Below are 19,202 nucleotides of genomic sequence, written 5' to 3'. Positions count from 1 at the left end.
ACAAGATTATAATGTTAATACAATGACAGTAATATGACCCATACAATATGTAATTTTATTCAGTCTGTTTTACTCCATGACAAAAATAGAAACTTAAACTTCTTAAAGTGCAAATCAATCTCAACAGATGTAATTCTATCTTATATCTGATGTAAAACAGATTAGTTATGTTTAACTCAGACTACCAAGTACTCCTAGAAATGGACTATATGAACTGAAAGGTATAAAAGAACATTTAAAAAATCTAATTATTGGGGAGGGAGGATTCAAACAAGGGATTTAAGTAGTGTCATAATGACAAGAAAAAGTGAATGCATTCTAAGAACTCAGCATGTATAATATTTTAAACTCACTTTACATAGAGAGCTGAGGTTAAATCCAAAGGTCTGTGCATTCCGAGAACCTGCATTCATGTAGTTTCCTATTAGCAACACTAGTTCCAGCAACTTGCTAAAGCTTTTGCTCTTCTTTATCTCTTCACAGGCAGCACTGACAGCCATGATGTCAGGTTTGATGTTGTTCACCTGTTCCTCAAACTGAAGCTTAAAGAGAATAGCACTGAGCCGTGTCTGTAGTCTCTTCACATTGCTCATCTGATTGAAAAGAAAATAGAAGATTTCCTTTAAAATTCATGCTATACTTTCATACTGAACAAATGCATATAATCTGGGATGATTTATTGGTGTGACAGGCTTGAAAAGCAATGTATCTCCTATAACTAATAGCAAAACGGATGAATGAAAGAGGGACTACAATTGAAATCCCGGCTTGTGGTTGATAATAAAACCTGTTTTTCCCCAGCATAACAACTAGTACGTATAAGCAATAAAAGATAGTTTTGTCCTATATCAAATTTGTCAATTTGTACATTAAATCCTGTAAAACTAATCCAAGTTTATGACCGAGTGGGAAGTTTGGGGGGTTTACCCAGACCAGGAAGGGGTTTGGTCACCACCTAGCTTGGGTGTCCCTGGGAGCCTTGTGACTGTGCAGCTGGGTCCAGAGCTCTGACCCCAACATCCTGCCAGCAAGCCCTCAAGCCTCATCCAGCTTTACCTAAGCTGGTTACTCCTTCCAGTCTGACCTTATAACCATTCCAGCCCCAAACTTGTCCTATTGCAGGGACTAGACTAGGGTGGCCACTCAAGTTCCCAGAATACCAGACATCCTTGCATTTCTGGGAATGGAGTGGACGTTCCCCCACCTGCATGACCTCGTATATGCTGTGAGTGAGAGGTCACTCTGCAAAAGGGATGCCATTTTGAAGAGTACCACCCCCCACTCCACTGGCCTGACCGTGCACGCAGATCATGCCAGTGGGAGCGGAGCAGCAGACTATTCAAAATGGCATCTGCTGTCTGATACTGGACAAAACCATGTGCCAGTACCAGATGGAGGACAAATCAAAACCAAAAAAGGACTGTCCAATATAAAACAAGACAAATGGCTTTCATAGACCAGTGCCTCTCACTGGACCCTTATAGAGAAAGTGTTAAGTTTGCTCCCTCTCCAAAGACAGTAAACACTCCAACCTGTTAGCTTTCTAGACACACACACACTTTACTGAACTTATACTGATGCTTTACAATGATTTATAAAGAAAGTAAATCAAGTTTATTAACAAAAAAACATGGATGAAGTGATACCAAGTAAAAGGGATATAGGAATGGTTACAACAACAACAAAATATGCATCTAAAAGACTAAAACTTAATCTAACAAGACGCAGACTTTGTTCTCTTATTCACAGTCTCCTTTTCAACTTTTACTGGCCAGGATCCATCACAGCAACCAAAATGTTTGGTTCCTTTGTCTCCTAAGGTGAAAGGTAAAGATGTAGTGTCTCTGTTCCTTATATCCCCAGAGGGTTTATTCTGGTCTTACAAATCAGGAGGGCCTCCTGGGGATTCAGTCTCCTGGGTGTCTCTGGGGTGCAGGAGCCATGATAATTTTCTGTGTCTCAAATTCAGGATCAGGATAACCCCTAGCTGGGTTATCTTGAAGGCTTTGTTTACTGCTAATCTGTAAACTGGGGGGAACCCACATTCCACTGTCCAAGACAGACCTGTTTGCCACCTGTACCTAGGCTAGGCTGACTGGTTTTAAACATGTTGTAGTAACATCACAAAGAGGGAACTCATAACTTCACATATAACATTAACATATGCATTTTATAATGATATTTATAACCAGTGTGCCATTAGTTTTAACATGATACCTCACAGAATCTCTTTTGGATAAATACCATGACAACAAAATATTGGGTGTAGCGAATTGATTTGGTCTGATGGACGCACACAGTAGTTGCGCAAAGATATAAAAAGCAGCTCACATATATTTGTATAGCTCAAGATACATTAATTTTTCAGGACAAATATTTAAATGTTTGTTTCTGTCAATGCTTAATGTAACTTGAAAAAACCCAAGTAATTTGGAAAACATCTTAAACATGGAACACAAATATAGAATTGGCTTATATAATTCAGTACATGTACAAACACCACAGTGATAGGTGCAATATAATTAGACAAACAGTATTCACCTTAGAAAACACTAACAGCTGTATAGTATACACAACACGTTGCTTTCTTCATGTTGTACAGGATGAGGGTTTTTAAAGTTATGTTGCAATTTTCCAGCCTGATCAAACCCCAATGAGGTCAGTGAGATATCTCCAAGGAGGTATTTCCATTACGTCTCATATCCTGATTAATCTATTCTCCCTTCCTGTCTGCTCCAATTTCCTGGCCCTGCTATTCACAACCACCACCACCCAACAAAGCTGCCTTACAGTCAGTCAGCCGGCAAAGTCTCTTAAGCAAAGCACGTCCAACAGAGAACAATTCCTGACTCACATGGTGCCTGAAGGTCTATTTGCTTGGTCCTTGTCCAGTGTGAACTCTGACAAAGGTCATTGCAGATGTCCAGGAATAAATCACCCCAAATGTTAAGTTCCATAAATATTTCAGGAGGGACTATGAAGGCTCTGGGCTAGGTGCTTCACCCTCCAACTCCCTTTGGTAGAATAGTTATGGCTCCCAGGAAGCAGCTCATCCTCCAACATAAGTTGTGTTTAGGTCTCAGGATGGAAGCAGCCCCATGGGCCACTCTCCACTCTATAGGGGATCATCTTTAAACCCTTCTTTTCTCTGAACCCAGACATCTGGATCATGTTCAAATTCTGTTGCTGCTTCTTGTTTAATATTTCTGGAGTCCAATATTTCCTCTCTGATATTCAAAGTAAAATTCTAGTCAAGCTCCTCACTATCTCAAGTTTTGATTACCTGTAACCTCACCCAGTAAGGGCTCCCTGACATCTACACTGCCCCCCTTCTAGCCAGACAAAACCTAGCCACTAAGGGCTTGGCTACACTTGCGAGTTAGTGCACATTAAAGCAGCCCCAGGTGCCTTAGCTCACTCCTCGTTCACACTGGCAAGGCACATAGAGCGCTCTGACTCCACAGCTAGAGCGATCCTGGTACTCCACCTTGGTGAGAGGAACAACATTTGCTGCGCCTTGGCTACAACACCTGGGCGTCAGTGTGGATGAGGTGTTGCATTACTGAGCTCTCCATCAGCCTCCAGAAACGTCCCATAATTCCTTTAAGTCAAGTGACCACTCTTGACATGGTTTTGAATCACCGTAGGAATGCGGATATGCCCTTTGAAAGCTCTGTTTCCGACAGCTGGTTGCTTATCTGCTCCGAGACAAAGCAACCATTAGAGTGGAATGCTGTCTGTGAGAGAGAGAGAGAGAGAGAGAGAGAGAGAGAGAGAGAGGTGGTGGGAGGGGGAGGTCTGCTGCTGTCTGAACTTACAAGACAGCATGTTGACATACTCTCAGCCCCCCAAAAACCCACTCTCTCTCCACCCACATACACACAACACACTCCTTGTCACACTCTATCCCACCACCACCCCACTTGAAAAGAACCTCGCAGTCACTTGCATGCTGGAATAGCTGCCTATAATGCACCACTCCCAATGCTGCTGCAAGTGCCGCAAATGTGGCCACGTCAATGCACTTGAAGCTGTCAGTGTGGACAGACTGCAGTGCTTTCCCTACTATGCTCTACGAAGGCTGGTTCTACATCTGCAAGTGTAGCCATGCCCTAAGATATCCACTTTACCTGATCTGACAACATAAACCCTGCCTTCCTCTCCTCCACTACATCAAATAAAAGCTTTCTGTCCATGCTTCTGCATAACTCTGCCCCCTCCCTACTTATGATGTTCCCCCCAACTCCTCTCCACTCCACTTATGGTAACTAACTGCCCCACTGGTTTGCTCCTCCCAATACAATTTTCATGCTTTTTTCCACACCAACTCGTATGTTTGGAACAACCTCCTTCAGCTCATGTTCATGACAATGACTAGCTTCTCTATATTCAAATTTTTCCACTCTCCAAATTTTACTGCTCCTGCTGCTGGTAGTTAAAGTCATTATCTATGCTGGCCTGGAGTACTTCAAACTATGCTTCAAACTGGAGTACTTCAAAGATGCTTCAAACTAACACTAACAACTGCACAAAATCATTTTAAGATTTTGTTTCAAACTTATACAATTACTGAAACTCTCAGTTGAACATTGTCTTAATATCCAGTCACAGTATTACCAAAAAAAAAAAAAAAAAAGTCAGGGGACATGCTCCACTGATAAGATTCTAATCCTTAAATAGGAATCCCCATATTTCTTATTGGTTTGAGCTCTAATAAATGGTTATTTTAGTATTTGTTTAGATTTTGAATAAATGTATTCTTCTGTTGACAATCTGAACAGGATACAATTTCAATTAAACTTTTCAACTGAATTGTGATTCAAACCAGATGTGTTAGAAGTACAATGCAAGTTTAAATGGAGCTTTTCTGTCAAACCTAGAGTAAGCCTAAATAAATCAGAAATTTTCCAGTGATTTCAAAATAAACTGTCTTTCTTTTAGCTCAAAGATTTAATACAAAAATTCTCTTTAAATTAGCCACATATTTTCATATTATTCATCTTGTCTCAGGAAGCAATAGAATGGAATACTATCAAATCACCAAAACTAACAAACCAATATGTCAGCTCCATTCATTGCAAATGATGTTACAACTCCAGATGCAGTAAAACCCACACATGCAAAATTACTTAATGAACCTCAGATTCTCAGATAACTTAAATTACTTTATGAAAATATCTAAAGGCAATTGTCTAGACCAGTGGTTCTCAAATTTATTTGACCGGATCCCCCTTCTTTGTGTCTGTTACGCCCCCCCTTCCCACACACAACTACATATACCACCACCAAACTCTGAAGGCAGTGCTGCAGCGCAGCAGCATAGAAATAAAAGGTGGCAATGTGAACAGTGATATTTGTCAATAACACTTTTCACAGCAGACTTAGCGCCCGTTTATCCTTGCCTCCCGGATGTACACAGCCCTTCTGCACGAGCCCCAGCCACCGGGGCGGACAGCCAGAGCTCTTAAAAAAAAGGAAGCACACAGCTCGTGAGTCCCTTGACACATTCCCTGGTCTCCCAAGGGAGACATGCCCCATAGTTTGAGAACCCCATGTATAGACTAAACATTGGCAAAATCCATTTGTTCAAAAATATTTTTGTAGAAATGCACAAAAAGTTCTGGAACCATAAATCTATTTCTCTTTCCTTTTCAAAAACGCCTCAGTGGATTTTTTCATTTTACAAAATCATCTGCACACAGAAAAAATTCATCCAAGCATGAAAGGTTTTTTTGTTTGTTTTTAATAATTAACTATCAACAGAAGAAACAGAAGTAACAAATCCCTTTAAAATGGTTCCTTTATTTAATAAAAACAAATAGACTCTTACCTAGTCGCTATTGTATATAAATACTACTAAACATACAAACAAAACTTTTCATCTTCAAAGAACTTTAAAAAAAAAATATTTTGTCACAGGTTTATTTAATTCCAAGACCAGAAAAGCCAGTTGTGATCATCTAGTCTGACATCTCATACAGCACAGGCCAACAGAACGTCCCTCAAAATAATTTCAACAGCATATCTTTTAGAGAAACAGCATTCAATCTTGATTACAAATTGTCAGTGATGAATAATCCACCATGAGACTTGGAAATTGTTGCAATAGTTAACTACCCACACTGTCAAAAATGTATGCCTCATTTCCAGTCTGAATTTATCTAGTTTCAGTTTCCAGCCATTAGAATGTTACACCTTTCTCTGCTAGATCGACTAACACATTTTGAAATATTTGTTCCCTATGTAGACACTCCTTGAGTCTATCATTATATGGCAAGTTTTTTTAATGTTCTAATCGTTCCCGTTGCTCTTCTCTGAACTGTCTATAATTTGTAGGCAGTGTTGTGGCAGTGGCAGTCCCAGAATACAAGAGCTCTGTGTAGTTCAAAAGCTTGTCTCTCTCACGAACAAAAGTTGGGCCATAAAAGATTATTTCACCCACCTTGTCCCTCTTCAGTTTGACAACATCCTTCTTGAATTGTGGACACCAGAACTGGACACATTATTCTAGCAGCAGTGCCAGAGAAAGAGGTAAACTAATCTCTCTACTTCTACTCAAGATTACCTTGTTTACATATCCCAGCACTGCATTAGCTCTTTTGGCCACAACATCACACAAGGCGCTCATGTTCAAGTGATTATTCACCACAACCGCCAAATCTTTTTCAGCATCACTCCTTCCTAGAATAGAATCCCTGCACTCCTGTAAGTATGGCCCACATTCTACTTTGTTCCAAGCTGTACTCATTTGCATTTAGCCATATTAAAATGCATATTTATTATCTGCAACCTGTTTACAAAGCAATCTAAATCGCTGTGAATCAGTGACCTGTCCTCTTTGTTATTTACCACTCCCTCAATTTTTGTATCATCTGCAAACTTTGTCAGTGATTATTTTGTATTATCTTCCAGGTTATTGATAAAGATGTTAAAAAGTATAGGACCAAGAACTGATATCTGAGGGACCTCACTGGAAACAGATCCGCTTGCTGACTATTCCTCATTTACAATTACATTTTGAGAACTATCGGTTAGCCATTTTTTAATCAATTTAATGTGCGCTATGTTAATTTTATATAGGTCTAGTTTTTAAATCAAAATGCAGTACCAGGTCAAACACCTTACAGAAGTCTAACTATATTACATTAACACTATTACTTTTATGAACCAAACCTTTAATCTTATCAAAGAAGATACCAAGTTAGTTAGATAGGATCCATGTCCATAAACCCATATTGATTTGCATTAATTATGTTATTCTCCTCTAATTCTTTATTAATCTAATCCCATATCAGACACTCTATTATCTTGCCTACGCCTGTCAGCCTGACATCCCATCATTTCCTGGGTCATCTTATTTACCATTTTAAAAAACTGACACAACATAAGGTTTCTTCCAGTCTTCTGGAACTTTCCCAGTGTGCCAAGGCTTATTGAAAATCAACATTAGCAGTCCAGTGAGCTCCTCAGACAGCTCTTTTAAAACTCTTGAAAACTAGTTATTTGGACATGCTGATTTAAAAATATCTAACATTGGTAGCTTCTAACATCCTCTGGAGATACCAATGGATTGGAAAGAGTTATCAATCATATGATGAGACTATATCATCTGTTTTTCCCCAAATACAGCACAGAAATATTTGGTGAACACTTCTGCCTTTTCTGCATTTTTAGTGACTCAAAATTTTTGCATTTTAAACACTCTTGTGATATATGTAAGTATACTCCCTTTCTGCAAGTGGCCGTGGACAAACCAGGATTACAACGCCATTGTTTTACAGTCCTCTGCTCATACGCCTAAATGAGGTTTTTCTCTTACAATAGTAAAGCAATACCACACATTACATGCATGAAAAACTAAAGATTCTAGGAAATGTCTGCTGAGGTAATTGTGTTAAGATACTACCAGGACTCATTGTTTTCAGCATAAATAGCATGTGGTGCCAACTACTATTTCATACTCAATAGTTTAATAAATATATTGAGTAGGTAGAGTTATTTCTATTTGTATGCTTGGAGGAAGTTTTAATTAAGATGTGTGTTAGACACTGTGTGCATTTTTTGTTCTATTTGGTATTTATTGTTCTGTACTTTCATTCATATCAATTGTTCCATATTATGGCATTTTAACAAGGATATTAAGTTTTAGGTATCATAGTTTTAATTCAATTGTGTTTGTATGGCCCCAGGCAAAATAAAACTCTGTGATAAAACTATTGCAATTGCACATATACCTCAGCACTGCCACCACTACCATCAGAACCTCCCATTCAAACTTGTTTTTTTTTTCCTTTCTCAAAAAGGGAATTTTTAACTTCATTAATTTATGAGAAAAATAAAAGTGATTTAACATTTCTTACACATTATATTTGTAGCTTTATATCTCCTCCGACTACAAAGTTATTCTGACTTCTTCTAATAAAGCAAGTTACCAGAAGCAAGGATATTTAAGAGCAATTGAAATTCAAGGAACCTGTAGGGTTCCCCTTCTCTCCCAACAGAGGCACTTGCACAAGGTCTCCTCAAATGACTTTTAAAAACCAATATAGGCATCACATCTTGATTAATCTCCCTTTAGGACAGTATAAAAGAATTTCAACCATTATCCCCAATACTCTCTTCTTAAGACATCACTATCCCGGTCTCTAATTAAAAAAAAAAAATCAGCTTTAAGTAATTTTGACTTTTCTTCTTTATTTTTAAATAACTTGACTGTTTGTGGGGGACAATTTCTGGCTTATTTAGTAAATAAAATTTATTTTAAAAAATACTATAAATTTTCCTAAATATTGCAATGCATTTGACAAAATATGTCTCAAAATATGTATTTGTTTTATGGATTGAATATTATCTGGTTAAAATGTGGTCTTGGATCTGAAATGGTTAGTTTTAATATTTTAACTGCTACTGAAATCAACATAGTTCTGTTAAAAATCCATCAAAATAGGCAAAAAAATAATCAGAGTGTCTGATAAAGCTACCAATTTAAAGGCTCAATTCTGCAACAGTTGTACAAGCAAAATGTCCACTGGCTTCAATGCCTGAAAGATTGGATTATATGTGTTTATACATAATAGGTGACTCATTCCCCCACTTCTTATGTAAATCAAAAAAATGACCCACTTAATTTAAAGTATTTTTTCCTCTAGTAGTTTTATTACGCCTAATTTATTCTATGGTGTCTATCTGTGCAGTAACCGAATACCAATAGGAAACATCCTTGCCACAGAGGCAGATCTGGAAAGATTATTCAGTAGACATTCCTCCTATATAATACCTATGTTTATGCCAAAGTCCGCACCTCTTAAAGTGTATGATTTAAGCATAATTGAAAAAACATTGAAAAGATGAATTGTGCATACATTAATGAGCACTTAAATACAGCAGAAGTAAGGCTGATGCAATACAATGCAGTTCCTTAAATCTGCATTAAAAACTAGCAGACTCACAACAGATTAAACAGTTCTACAATAGAATTCCTAATGTCAGGGGCAAAATCAACCCATCAGAAATGCAGCCACTTATGCTGTTAGGCTACATTGTAATACATTGTTCAAAAGCATTTTTCATAGTACAAGCATGTTTTGGACACTGTACACTTGGATCTGATTGTGTATGCTTATCTACTAATTACTATAAAAACTATAATTTTAAGTCTGTTTCCCAGACATTAAAATGAATTTTTCAGGACAAGCTAGTCTTTCCCATGCCTAACCCCAATCTTACAATCACTCCAGTCAAATCCTCTCATTTGTCCTGAACTCCTTAATTCTGCTCCTCAGAAGCAACATCCTTCACTGAACAAGCTGTGAAGGGGTAAGAAGATTGCTAGGTAACCTCCAATTGTGCTAGCTCTGCAATGCATTTCATCTTCGCTACAAGGTCTATTCACTGATTAGTTCTGAGAACAAGCTCCATGCTTCTCTCCATTCTATCTCCTAACAAACAAAAGTAATAAACAGAGAGAACAAACTGTTTTAGGAACCACGGAGTACTTAATCTCATATGTAAAAATGTATTGAGCATTAAGCAAACCACACCCCACATTTACTTTGGATATTTCCTGCAAAAGTAGGTATGTAGTTAAAATGCATAAATCTGCAGTTTCATTCCTTAATCTCTTTCTCCTGTTGAAATAGTGACTTGATAGATATGCAAGGTACAAGTTTCCTCAGCAGTTAACAAAGAATGTCATACTACTCTTTTTCATTGTCTCCCCATCAACACCCAGCTTCCAAAATATTCATCAGTTTGTACAGTTTTCGTATGGTTTATTTGGTGAGGGCACAGACAGAAGAACAGATTACAATGCTATAGTTTACACTATCACCGAGTGGCTAGACTAAGTAATATGATTACACAGGTGCAACGTATTTATTTTCATTTTTTTTTTAAAGGCAGCTTTGTAATATATAGCTGTGTATTCATTACGCTATCTGTGTGCCTATACACTATCCCATAGCCAGACTTTGTCTAGCTGGTTTACAAGATCCCTATTTATGATCCCTGGCATATGAGACAAACCAAGTATAGTCAGGAGGAGGAGGGGCAGTGCAAATCCCCACCATACTTAATGTGGGCTATGCCTTAAAGGCACAAATTATCTTTCATATAATAATGTTCATATTAAGAATTAAAATCCCATTGAAATTGTATTAGTCTACCATTCGTTGTTTTTCAGCAGCTTAGAATTTAATCAGAAAATTCCTTCCAGGCTGAAAGTAGGTAAAGAGTCTCTGCCCAGAAGCAGGGAGGGTTTATTTAAATCAGCAAGAAACCCTGATTTAAATCATGAATTTTAATTGTGTTTTCCATTTGTTAATTTCCTAAAGAAAGGTTGATTCTCACTGGTTGGTACCCATTAAAATTCATGCATTATATAGCTTAACTTAATTCTGATACTTATTTTTACAACTATGTTAGAAGATGGTGAATGATGCATTTGTTATTTACTAGATGATTATTAATTTGTGATTTGTGTCAAGGTCTATTTTGCAGGAAATTCAAATAAATTAAAATGCACAAAACCAGCATTTTTTATTAAATAAAACTACCTTAAATGTGTTGGATACCCAAAAAACATTCTTCAAAAATGTTCTACATTGAAAACTAACCAATTTTTAGTAAACAAGAGAAGTATCTGTAATTTAGTCAACTGAACTGTTTCTGGTCACCAAGAAGCAGCAAAGAGTCCTGTGGCACCTTATAGACTAACAGACGTTTTGCAGCATGAGCTTTCGTGGGTGAATACCCACTTCTTCGGATGCAAAGAAGAAGAAGAAGAAGAAGTGCATCCGAAGAAGTGGGTATTCACCCACGAAAGCTCATGCTGCAAAACGTCTGTTAGTCTATAAGGTGCCACAGGACTCTTTGCTGCTTCTACAGAACCAGACTAACACGGCTACCCCTCTGATTCTGGTCACCAAGTTCTTAAAGATTTTAGAACTAGCAGATCTCATCTCACACCGGTTTTTCATTCATAAGTTGGAAGAGAAAAACAAGCTTTTCTTCTTTTGCAACTCCCAATAGGTTTCTTAACTTTGAATGACCTAGTCATTGAACTGAACCAGATGAATAAACTGAAATGAAGAAAATATTTTCTTTGCACCTGCAGAAGAGGCTATTGTTGTCAAAAGCTGCTGTAGCATTTCAACAGACTCTGATTCCAGATGCTTAGCCCACTGATTTCCACCAGTTGAGTGGTCTCTCTTTAAAATTTGGCAGTGAAATGTACAAAATATTACTTTTTCTGTTTAATTTAAATTATTTTAATAGATGGCAATAAATTTAGGCCTTAACATAGGTTGTCAATTTCCATTTTAAATAGATTTTTTTAAAAATAAACCTGTATTTAATTTCAATAAAAATCAGATTTCAAGCAAACATGCTTTTTAAAAAAATCCACCTACCGAAAAGTGTTTTTTGTTTATTTGTTTGGGGATTTTGAGGAGCACGGTCTAATTAGGTCTCCCTTATGGACATCTCTCCAGTATAAAAACATCACATTTGTTAAAGGAGCTGCAACCTCTTCTTTATTGACCACTTGAAGTTTCCTTAACAATATGGTTATGCACATCCTGAAAGTGCATGCTGAATAATAGCATGACTCTCCAATGGACTGCTCAACCATTTGCCTCCTTTGTTGCAGAAGTTGGAAAATATGTAGTGAATCAGTCCAGGGATCTGCAAGAAAAAATAATTTGGTCTCATGGTTTAAGCAGCTGAATTGGCAACCTGGTGAACTGGATTGTATGTGTGTCTCTCTCTGCCAAAGAATTCCTTTATCACACTGGGCTTGTTTCTCCTCTTCTTTCCCCAGAGGTGGCCACTAATGCATGCTCCTCATTTTCTGGGTGCCCAGTTTGAGACTAAGAAGACTGATCTACAGAAGGACTGAGCAGTGACAACTACAACTGAAATAAACAGGTGCTTGAAACATGTTACAAAATTTAAATTCTATTTCATATGTTTTATGTAATATATAAAATGTACTATAAGTATTTTATATATTGCTATAAAAATGTGCTCTGAAAAAAACAGTTCCTATCTATTTTATGTATTTATATGACCACCATTACCACGGTAGCTGAATGCCTCACAATCCTCAATGTATTTTTCCCCTCACAAGACCTATGTGAGGTAGGGCTAGTACTATTATCTCATTTTGCATGCGAGGCAGCTAGACCTGCACATAAAAACTGAAAACAAAAATTATGGTTTCAGAAGTCTACTCTAAGTTAAAGTCTAACCTTTCAACTTAGATTGTGTGTGTTAACAAATGCTGTTCAAAGTTGAGCTGCTGAGTAGTAAAATATTTAGGGAAGTTATAATCACCTGTTTGTAAAACAGAAACTATCTCCCTATGCCCATGTATGAATGAATGTATACTTGTGTTGTCCAATTATTTCAGTTACAACATTTTGATGATTACTTTTTAAATTGAAGGATGGTTGAGATAATGCCTGTGGATTGACCCATCACTCAGTCTCACAGTACTTAGGGAACTGACTAGTTGGGTATATTTTTAAATCTCTTGATTTTCCAAGCCTGAAGTCTCTGGAATCAGGAAGTATGCATAAAGGTGACCTCATCATACTCCATTTTGTGATGGCAGTATTTCCTATTCTGATCTGTCAAGAAGCTATTAAGAGAAGTTCCAAAGGGGGGGAAAACCAGCCAGGCTACTGTCTTCAAAAACTGAACAAAAAGAAAGAAGCCTTACTGCTGGCATCAAACAATAGCTTGCTTGTGTATAATGACTTGCTGGCCTCTGTCTGTACAATGCTACCATTCCTGACCAACAGGGCTGTGCTTCCTTCACCTCCTCTCTGGCCACTAAGAGGTAGGAATCCAGCAACACCTAAGAGTCAATATCTGCCAACAAGTAACCTCCAGCCAGTCTGGAAGTTAAACACTGGAGCCAATAAGAGTGCTTGCTAATTTTTTCAACCATATACCAGCTTCCCGAAGCTGAATTAAACCCCAAAAGTTGCAACAACTAACCTCCATAAGAAAGAAACTTCTGGGGTTTGCTTTGTTTCCAAGTCTTTATTACTGGAAGGATGCCTCTACCTCAGCAGTCTTGTGCTTGTTTTTACCTTCAGTAGATGACTGGTAGTGAGTGAGTGAATGCATGTGGAGGAGTATGTGTAAAGAGAACCACATAATTTGAGAATGATGCTAAAGATTTATTCCATAAATACCTAAAACAGCCCTAAAATAAATCACCTTGCTGTCTAAAAGATCACACATTCATATATTTCATGGGTTAGGAATAGTGTGTTTAATCCTGATAAAACATGTTATTTTTACCTCAATTTGTCACTGGAATAGTAAATGTAACAAGCTGTGTCATCCTGAATTGTATTGGAATATTTCATTGTAACGCTGTTAGGTGGGAAGAGATGGGCTATTACCTAGCCACTAATAATTTGAGTACACTAACTTAATTTGGCAGCAGAGCTATTGTCTCAACTTGGGAATGATTTGACCCATCCTGTATCAGCTATTTGGCTGGAGCCTAAATATAATGGTTGGAACTGAGATTGATAATCCTTGTCTTACTACCCTTTCTGATAGCAAAACAATGGCATAGACTTCACAAATTATTACATACAGCAGGGGTTGGCAACCTCTGGCGGGCGGCTCACCAGGGGGCCAGTTTGTTTTCCTGCCACATCGGCAGGTTCGGCCGATCGCGGCTCCCACTGGCCGCAGTTTGCAGTCCCAGGGCAATGAGGGGCTGCGGGAAGCGGCACGAGCCGAGGGATGTGCTGGCTGCGGTTTCCCACCTCCCCCATTGGCCTGGGACAGCGGCAGGAAAACAAACTGGCCCGGCCCGCCAGGGTGCTTATCCTGGCGAGCCGCCCGCCAGAGGTTGTCGATCCCTGACATACAGCTTACCCAAGTTTATTTTACCTCTATATTTGACACTGGTATGACAGCTACTGGAATATGGTGTTCAGTTCTTGTGCTCACAATTCAAGAAGGATGTTCATAAATTGGAGAGTGTTCAGAGAAGAGCCACAAAAATGATAACAGGATTATAACACATGCCTTATAGTAATAGACTCAAGGAACTCAATCTATTTAGTTTAACAAAGAGAAGGTTAAACATGGGGACAAATATTTGAAAACGGGTTCTTCAATTTGGCAGACAGAGGTATAACATGAGCCTGTGGCTGGAAGTTGAAGATAGAAAAAGTCAGACTGGAAATAAGGTGTACATTTTGAACAGGGAGGGTAATTAACCATTGGAACAATTTACCAAGTGTTATGGTGGATTCTCCATCACTGGCAATTTTTAATCAAGGTTGGGTATTTTTCTAAGATCCATGCTCTAGAAATTATTTTGGGGAAGTTCCATGGCCTCTATTATACAGGATGTTGGAAAGATCCCTTCTGGCTTTGCAATCTATGACTCTTCAAATATTTTCATTTCAGTTTATTCAAGTAGTTCATTTCAAATTTAGAAACCAATTGGGAGTTGTTAACGTAAGAAAAATGGGCTGAGAGAGGATGAACTCTACCAATTCCTAAATATTAAAAGATTCAATGACCAAAAACCAATCAGTTCAGTTAACTAACTACAATTAATACTTCCTGTGTTAGATAAATCAGTTAGCTTTAAATGCAAAGCATGTTTTAATCAACTTTTTTATCCTAAAAATTTAAGGTGTTCAACTTATAAATACAATGTTTAAATACCGTCTTGGTGCATTTTAACTGAATTCCAGTTTCCATCCAAATGCAGCTTCATACAATTCCCAATAAAATCTTACCCATCTGATAAATAAGAAACATGTCATTCATCATTTTCTAACACAATAAAAAACATAAAAATTAAGAATCTGAATACATGTATGTCAAACTATATAATTGCTTGAATAAATGTGTACAGATAAAGTGCATCTTCCTTGTTAGCAAAAATTCACGACTTTTTCTGCAGCACAGAAAGGCTGTGGGGAGACAGTGGGACACTACATTGCTAAAAATAGCAGTGTAGAGACGGAGACACGACTTGGGTGAGTCAAGAGCTATGTAGGGTATATAATTGCATATATGCCCATACCTTTCTGGCATTGTCTTTACTCATCTAACCATGCCACACTGGATACATTGCTATTTACTAGGGCTGTCAAGCGATGAAAAAACAAGATAAATAGTATTTTTCAATTTACCTAATTCAAGAACTGTAATGCAATCTCTTTATCATGAAAGTTTAACTTACAAATGTAGAATTATGTACCAAAAAAACTGCATTCAAAAATAAAACAATGTAAAATTTAGAGCCTGCAAGTTCACTCAGTCTTACTTCTTGTTAATCCACTCACTCAGACAAAGAAGTTTGTTTACATTTGCAGGAGATGATACTGCCCAGTTCTTGTTTACAATGTCACCTGAAAGTGAGAACTGCTGTTCTCATGGCACCGTTGTGGTCGGTGTCTCAAGATATTTATGTGCCAGATGCGCTAAAGATTCATATGTTCCTTCATGCTTCAACCAACATTCCATGCGTCCATGCTGATGACAGGATCAGCTCGATAACAGTCCAAAACAGTGCAGCCCCTGAATTTGCTGTTACACTCTCAATCACAAATTTTTCGGTGCATTAGTCCATGGTTATGCAAAGTATAATTAATATTTCTAACTATATTGTGTTTAATTTTGCATAAATTACGCCCAATGTGTTTCTCCCATTAACGCACGTCCAAAAGCAACTCGACATATTTCAAAGATGCCTCCTCCTTTACAGTGTTGCAGCACACATTCAATTAAAAAAAAAAGCTGCCTTTGCCACAGCCATCCAGATGGGGCATTTTTGTCAACAAAAAATGTGTTATGCTATGCTATGTTACTAATAAGGCCAAAAGCCACAACTGGCTTGTATATGCACTGGTTTCTGCTCTAATATGTTTATTCTTGCTATATTGCTGTTTGTGTAGGAGGCCGATGCTAACACTAGCCACAGTGTCGGAAGGCTGGTGGAAACCTAATGTTGATTTGGGGTTAAGGGGGGGAAATATCACAGTCACAGTAAAATTGCCCTCTCCGGGTAGGCACCAGCATTGTATATTGCTAATGCTTGTAAATACACTAAACATTTTTTTAATGGGTTAAAGTAAAATTTCCTTTGCAGGTTGCAAAAGGCCAAAGAGGGGAGGGAAAGGAAAAAAAAAGAAACGGGCTAACTCAACAATTCAGCTAGGCTCAAAAATAAGAAGAAAACTGCCACTCAAGGCCAACACGCACACAAACAAGTTCCTTGCTGCCAAACAGCCAAAAGCCTGTAAAAAAGAAAAACTAAATCAAACAGACCTGGGGGGGGGGGGGAATGCAAAACAAACAAACAAAAATCAAAGGCCAGCAAGTTAAGCAACAACAGTCTCGCAAACCCTAAAGCCAGTGTGTTTTAAAAACTTTTAAAAAACTGCAGAAGGCCGGTTCAGACTGGTACAAAAGCACAAAAAACAAAGGTCCCTAAACAAAAGCACCCCTGGAAGAACCCTCCCAAAAGCTAAGGCAAGTTAAAAATCAACAGCAAACCCTAGATGGCCTGTGGACAAGACAGAACTCTCATCTACTCTTCCCCCTCTTCTTCTTACATTACGCCAAGGCTTGGCCAGCCTTGGGTTGTGCGTGTGTGAGTATGAAAGTGGGGTTAGGGCTCAGGGCACTAATGCTTTCTTCCTTCCTTTAAATAATGTTGAAAGCACCCCGCACTCACCACTGTAATTTTATCAATAAAGCTTTAAAATTTAGTCACTTGGTGTGCTCCTTCATCTCCTCCCCTAACAATCCTGTGGCCTCAGCCTAATCACCTAACGCCTCAGGCAAATTAATAACTTAAATCTGTCACAACATGTTCATTTTAATTATCCGAGTCAGATGCCACCAGCAGAAGGTTAATTTTCTTTTTTAGTGGTTTGGGTCCTGTAGTTTATCATAGAATCATAGAATCTCAGGGTTGGAAGGGACCTCAGGAGGTCATCTAGTCCAACCCCCTGCTCAAAGCAGGACCAAACCCAACTAAATCATCCCAGCCAGGGCTTTGTCAAGCCTGACCTTAAAAACCTCTAAGGAAGGAGATTCCACCACCTCCCTAGGTAACCCATTCCAGTTCTTCACCACCCTACTAGTGAAAAAGTTCTTCCTAATATCCAACCTAAACCTCCCCCTCTGCAACTTGAGACCATTACTCCTTGTTCTGTCATCTTCTACCACTGAGAACAGTCTAGATCCATCCTCTTTGGAACCCCCTTTAAGGTAGTTGAAAGCAGCTATCAAATCCCCCCTCCTTCTTCTCTTCTGCAGGCTAAACAATCTCAGTTCCCTCAGCTTCTCCTCATAAGTCATGTGCTCCAGCCCCCTAATCATTTTTGTTGCCCTCCGCTGGATTCTCTCCAATTTATCCACATCCTTCTTGTAGTGTGGGGCCCAAAACTGGACACAGTACTCCAGATGAGGCCTCACCAGTGCTGAGTAGAGGGGAATGATCACTTCCCTCGATCTGCTGGAAATGCCCCTACTTATACAACCCAAAATGCCATTAGCCTTCTTGGCAACAAGGGCACACTGTTGACTCGTATTCAGCTTTTCATCCACCGTAACCCCTAGGTCCTTTTCTGCAGAACTGTTGCCCAGCCATTCGGTCCCTAGTCTGTAGCAGTGCATGGGATTCTTCCGTCCTAAGTGCAGGACTCTGCACTTGTCCTTGTTGAACCTCATCATATTTCTTTTGGCCCAGTCCTCTAATTTGTCTAGGTCCCTCTGTATCCTAGCCCTACCCTCCAGCGTATCAACCACTCCTCCCAGTTTAGTGTCATCTGCAAACTTGCTAAGGGTGCAGTCCATACCATCCTCCAGATCGTTAATGAAGATATTGAATAAAACCGGCCCCAGCACCGACCCTTGGGGCACCCCACTTGATACCGGCTGCCAACTAGACATGGAACCATTGATCACTACCCGTTGAGCCCGACCATCTAGCCAGTTTTCTATCCACCTTACCGTCCATTCATCCAGCCCATACTTCTTTAACTTGCTGGCAAGAATACTGTGTTGGCAAGTTTCCGCATCTGAGTGTTGCTCTTTTAAGACTTCTGAAAGCATGCTCCACACCTCATCCTTCTCAGATTTTGGAAGGCACTTCAGATTCTTAAAGCTTGGGATAAGTGCTGTAGCTATCTTTAGAAATCACACATTGGTACCTTCTTTGTGTTTTGTCAAAACTGCAGTGAAAGTGTTCTTAAAATGAACAACATGTGATGGGTCATCATCCAAGACTGCTATAACGTAAAATATATGGCAGAATGTGGGTAAAACAGAGAAGGGGACAAACAATTCTCCCCCAAGGAGTTCAGTCATAAATTTAATTAACACTTTTTTTTTTTAAAGCGAAAGTGTCATCAGCATGGAAGCATGTACTCTGGAATGGTGGCTGAAGCATGAAGAGGCATATGAATGTTTAGCATATCTGGCACGTAAATACCTTGCAATGCCAGCTACAAAAGAATGCAGCATTATCTCCTGTAAGTGTAAACAAACTTGTTTGTCTTAGCGATTGGCTGAACAAGAAGTAGGAGTGAGTGGACCTGTAGGCTCTGAAGTTTTACATTGTTTTGTTTTTGAGTGCAGTTATGTAACAAAAACAATAAAAAAATAAAAATCTACATTTGTAAATTGCACTTTCACGATGAAAA

The 19,202-nt window shown here is 38.7% G+C and overlaps 1 protein-coding gene across 4 annotated transcripts in view; it reads right to left on the bottom strand.

Annotated features, from left to right (window-relative positions):
• DIAPH3 (diaphanous related formin 3) overlaps window positions 1-19,202 on the bottom strand; it is a 509,860-nt gene that overhangs the window by 215,177 nt on the left and 275,481 nt on the right. For all 4 annotated transcript variants that reach the window (XM_045012145.1, XM_045012154.1, XM_045012162.1 and 1 more), the window contains one exon: window positions 354-593. In XM_045012145.1, the coding sequence (XP_044868080.1) occupies window positions 354-593 (240 nt within the window). The remainder of the gene's footprint in view (window positions 1-353; window positions 594-19,202) is intronic.

This window comes from Mauremys mutica, chromosome 1 (genome assembly GCF_020497125.1).
Source record: "Mauremys mutica isolate MM-2020 ecotype Southern chromosome 1, ASM2049712v1, whole genome shotgun sequence".
NCBI lineage: Eukaryota > Metazoa > Chordata > Testudines > Geoemydidae > Mauremys > Mauremys mutica.
This window is presented reverse-complemented; position numbering and strand designations above follow the sequence as displayed.